Genomic DNA, 5,511 nt, shown 5'->3' with positions numbered 1-5,511 from the left:
GGAATTTTAACCCAGAATTCCACAAATAATCCTGCGGGGTGAGTCTTTCTTCCCAGGCTCCAACCAGTTAGAGACAACTTAATCTTTATGCGTCTATCCCAGAATCAAGCCTAGGGCCTGGCATGGAATCGGTGCTTTTTAACGTATTTAATAATAAAAACAATAAACATGTGAATGTTCTCAGTGATACATTGGAAGACGGACACAAGGTGTAATTCATTCAATCTAGCTAATTACCTTAGGCATGTCATTTTCCTCCTAAGACAGGTCTTGTGCTTTAACACGAAAGCTAGATTGGTACAATTGACAGCAGCTATCTAGAACACTGTGGTGCAAAGAATTCATAGACTTTTCTGGGATAGACAGCAAGAAAGACAGGTCAGTTTTCAAAGTAGGCCTGGAGTGTGAAGGCAACGAGAGGCGGCAGATGGTACGGTGGTTGTGAGGATGGGCTCTGAGCCGAACTACATGGTTTTTGGAGCCCGGGCAGGAGAGGAACCTGCAACTGAGGTACCCGCTCTTGACCAGAACTGAACGAAACCCAGGACCTTTAGGTCTGCAGGACGAGGCCCTATCCACTGAGCCAAACCAGCTAGGGCAGCTTATACATACTTTTGAACTGTGTGACTTCGGGTAAGTTACTTAACCTCTCTTGTCTCCTGCAAAATGGGGATGATAATGTTATGCATCTCATAATATTATGCGGTAACCCATACACAGACTTGGTGCTGGCCCATGACCAATGCATGTTATGTGACAGTGCACATGATCACAGAACTCAGGGAAGATGGGAGCTGACAGAATCACTTCTTGGACTTTTATTATGAATCATAAAGTGACAAGTCTGAAAAAAAAATATGAAAGATAACAACAGGTGGCAGAAGATTCTAGTATAGAAGATACTTTGTGGAGCGGCATTTTAAAATCGAGTGAAAGATGCAGCCCTTGACACAAAAACGTTATTTTGTCATTGTGCAGGTTCATTCTTACTTGTCTCCAGCTTGGAAACCACTATCCTGTGCCTAGGAATCATACAGGTGTTTCTAATAGTTTTTTTTATTGATACCTGATTTTATCTGGCTCCGTCTAGGGGAGGACAATGGAGATATCCTGAAGAGGGTGGGGATCCAGGTTAAGTTCTGATTAACTTTCATCTCATACAATCATTTCTCATATTGATGAAGTCCACCTCTTGTACCTTTGTCAAAACCAAACCCATTGTTTAGAACATGAAATACCTGGAGATACTGTCATGTGAATCTAAGCTATCCATCCTGTGGGCTGTCTGTGCACCTGAAGCGGCACCAGGACGATCGTCAATGGTGTCCAGTCCAGACTCTCTGGAAAGGTTCATGATGTGGTTCTGATAGTACATGTGGATGCTCTCCCGAGTGGGAACGTTGCCCTGCAGCGAAGGAGACATTGCCACAGTTCTTACTTGCCTCTGCAGCCACCGGGCATTTATCAACACTGACAATTCTCAGCTATACTGCACACCCGGGGTAGATGAACACAAAGCTAGTGAAGTTGGGGACTGATGTCAACTCATTAATGGTACCCAATATTATTGGCTAATGCCAAACAAGAAATCCCTCTTGTTTATGGATGAACATGGTCAAAAGGTATAAACTTCCAGTTGAAAAATAAGTAAGTCATGGGGGTGTACTGTACAGCAGGGTCTCTATAGTGGATAATACTGTATTGTGTATGGGAGTCCCTCCTTATGCACAAGGGATGCATTTCAAGACCCCCAGTGGGTCCTGAAACCATGGATAGAACTGAGCCCTACCTATACTATGTTTTTCCCTGTACATACACACCTGTGGTAAAGTTTAATTTATAAATTAGGCACACCAAAGAACTACTTCGAGTTCTGGATATTGATTTTCACAATCTATATAATGTGTAAAGAAGCAAAGAGAATAATTCCAAGAGTGTTACCTTTTTAATTTCTCTGGTCAGCATGCATCTTTCAATTCTCAAAACTGTAGATATATCAATATGCTCCCTTGAAATGGAGTTAAGCCAAGTTGTGAAACTATCCACGGTTGCCAAAAAGAGCACCCAGGTAAATTTCAGAATATTAAATATCCTCTTGATGATATTATCTAGGAGGAAGAAAAAGAAACACAATGTCAAAGGAACAAATGCCATCACCCATTTTGCCATAGGTACACAGTGGTGTTTTACCAAATGCAGACCTGTCTGAGCCTCCCTGCATCATGTGGAGTGGGCACTGACTGGGCATGACGGGGGTGTGGGGACCACTGCAGCATAGGAAACCACCATCAGGCCTTTCTACACGTGCAAGCCAAGCGAGGACGGAATTGTTAACCTTTGGTCAAAACAGCTGCCAGAACAGATTCCTATACTTTTGGTTAAAAGTAGAGATTGCCTTCAAAGATAGTTATGTTACTGACACAGGGATACAAACAGAATGTATTTATCCAGGTAACTGGGTCCTGTAATTCTTTTTCTATAAGTTTCTTCTTTTCTTAAGTAATAATAGTTGTTGGAAACAATTCTGTTGATTCAGTAAGAATTTGACACTTTCTACTGCAGTGGCATTCAGTTACATCATTTAAAATGATTCTGTAGAGCTCAGTACGCGTACTGAGAGTATATATGTTCTCAATTATACTGAGCTGTGCTGACTACAAAATATTGCACATGGGATCAACCCTCCCGAAACCAACAGAAGCTATGAAATTCCTGATGGAATTGGGTTGTCTTCCTTATCTGTGCTGTGACTGGGGGCGCCCGGGAGAGCTGCCCGGGGGGATAAGCTCGGTTCCAGATTGCCACTGTGTCCCAAATGTGTCTCCATGCAGCACGTGCCTTGCCAGCCCTCAGAGAAGCCAACATGCACTTCTGATCATGATCAGGTTTGAGGAGATTCCGTAGCTGTGACCTAACTTTATTTTAGGTCTGAATCAAAATAAAAGAGGAACGTTCCCATATTAACCATCTTGCTAGTTTGTTCCTGTAAGCCAATACGTTCTCAACTAGTATACAAGGAATCCTTGAAGACATGCTACCAAATTTTGATCAATGGGGATGTAATGTACGCCAGGGTCTCTATAGTTAATAATAGAGACCATAGGTCTTAGCAACTTTAGTACATTATGTGTACTAAATATACCTTTTAGTTTTAACATCAAGACCACCATAAGCAAAACTGTGAAATAATTATATTTATCTTTACCACCTCTAGGGTGTACCTTTCTTTTGACTTGGCATTTAAAAATTTTAGTTTTTTTTTTTTTTTACGATTTCAAAACTTTGATTACAATAAAGCAAATACTTAGTGAACACAACAATGAGTTAAGAATTGTCTTACTTTTTATTGAAAACAAACACCACCAATAAAAATCCAACTTGTATCTCACTCTTCCCACACCAAATAAAGAAAAAAAGAAAGAAAGATTTGAGTGTCATAGTAAAACCTTAACGAATTTACAATTAATGATTATAGCTTAGCCTTTATGATCTTGTGCAGGGGCCAACCAACATTTTTTCTGAACAGGGCCCAGGAGTAAATACTTTTGGCTTTCCAGGCCATACTGTCTGTATTGCAATGAATCACTCTGCTGCTGTCTTAGTTAAGCAGCTATAGACAACGAGTGAATTGTCTATGAATGGGAATGACTGGGTTTCCAATGAAACTTTATTTACAGATACTGAAATTTTAGTTTCATAATTTTCATATGTCATGAAATACTCTTTTTTCTAATATTTTTTTTCAACCATCAAAAATATAAAAATCATCCTTAGCTAACAAGCCTTATAAACACAGGTGGCAGGTATCCTGACCTGGAATCTAGTATAATCTGATATGACCACTCTGTGACTTGAATCCTCTCTCTCTACTTTAATTCTCACACCACAGTATGAATCAAAGTTTAACTTTGTAATGGTGAATATATATATTTGTGAACTGAGTGGCCTAGGAGGAAGGCAGATTTTCTCCCAGGTAAACATTTGCTCTTTTCAAAAGGAAAAACATCACAAGCAGCTTAGCTTTACATGGGAGATGGGCAAGAGGGACCAAGAAGAGCTAAACAGTTCTACCTGCTGGAATAACAAGAACCTTGGAGTGGCCAGCTGGTAGCTAAGAAGAAAAGTGGGAAAGGAGATGGGGGATGATTAAATGAGAAGGGCCTGGAGGGAAGGGGCCCGAGCCACAGGTGGCTGTGAAGCCAGGCCCCAGAGACACCAGCTGGTGAGAGATCTGCCCAGATGGGAACAGTGATCCCTGACTTTCCTTTCGAAGTAATGTCCTGCTATGCAAGCTGTCACTGCCTCCCACTGTTCCCCAAACCTCGGCAAAACTGTGTCACACCTAACAGCTTTACATGCGGTACACTTCAGGAAGGAGGGACATGAGAGAGTAGTTTCAATTCAACAAAGAAGCCCAGGGAGGGAGCAGCTGCTTGGTGAGGCTGAATGGAGTTGAGCTGGTACAGATTCCACAGGAGAGCCATTCTGAGCCAGAGAGGCCTGGGAACCCTGGGGGCATCTACACTTCTCTTTCCACCCCACACTCTTGTTTCTGTTTTGATCTTCAGCAAGGCATGCAACGCCCGCAGTAGTTTGGATAAAACCTCTAGCCATTTGACCCCTGGATGCTGGAAGACTTGAAGTTAGTTACAACTATTAAGAAATGTTAGCAACATCTTATAGTTTTGACAACTTATTTTTTTCTCATAGTCACAGTTATTTCCCTAAAGATGGTAAAGATAAATATAATTATTTCACAGTTTTGCTTATGGTGGGCTTGATGTTAAAAGTAAAATAGCTGTGTTGAAGACATGTATAACATGCACTTTATAAACTTGGGTGATCACTAACTAACGTGAAATTCGGATTTTTATTTTTACTTATTTTTTAATGATAGAGGCAATAGGACATAGTCATTAAGAGCACAAACTCTGGGTTCAGACTCCTTGGGTTCAAATCTTAACTCTACCTCTCAGTGGCTATGTAGACTTTGAAAAGTTAATCTTTCTCTGCCTCAGTTTCTTAACTGTTAAATGGGGAAGAGGATCTCTGCCGGGGTTAAACAAGTTAATTTGTCTAAAGCTCTCAGAAAAGTGCCTGACAAAGTTGTGAAATCTAAGGGTTTAGCTATTATTATTGTACTAGAGGCCCCATGCATGAAAATTCGTGTATTGGAGGGGGTCCCTCAGCCTGGTCTGCCCCATCTCACAGTCTAGGAGCCTTCAGGGGATGTCCTAATAAGCTGCAGTCTGGCCTCCCTCTGTGGGAGGTAATCTGACTGATCAGGGGAAGGCACCACTCCCATCACCCCTGCTGCTGCCACTGCTGGCTGCAGCGGCTGCAAGGCCTGAGCCCCAGGGCTCATAGCTGCCTGAGCCCACAGCTGCGGTGAGCTCACAGCTGCTGTGGCTTTGTGCAGATGGACATCCGGAAGATGTCCACCCTAATTAGCATATTACCCTTTTATTAGTATAGATAAGGCTTTGTAGCAATAATAGATCTGAGTTCACA

General features: G+C 41.8%; 1 protein-coding gene across 1 annotated transcript in view; it reads right to left on the bottom strand.

Annotated features, from left to right (window-relative positions):
* The window catches only part of PIEZO2 (piezo type mechanosensitive ion channel component 2), a 336,655-nt gene that overhangs the window by 40,540 nt on the left and 290,604 nt on the right, over positions 1-5,511 (bottom strand). Inside the window, exons 37-38 of the mRNA XM_015563603.1 lie at positions 1,942-2,108; positions 1,239-1,405 (exon numbers count right to left, since the gene is read on the bottom strand). Of these exons, the coding sequence (XP_015419089.1) occupies positions 1,239-1,405; positions 1,942-2,108 (334 nt within the window). The remainder of the gene's footprint in view (positions 1-1,238; positions 1,406-1,941; positions 2,109-5,511) is intronic.

This window comes from Myotis davidii, unplaced genomic scaffold, assembly GCF_000327345.1.
Source record: "Myotis davidii unplaced genomic scaffold, ASM32734v1 scaffold78, whole genome shotgun sequence".
Taxonomy (NCBI): domain Eukaryota; kingdom Metazoa; phylum Chordata; class Mammalia; order Chiroptera; family Vespertilionidae; genus Myotis; species Myotis davidii.
Note: the sequence above shows the minus strand (reverse complement) of the source record. Positions and strands in the feature narration are given on the sequence as shown.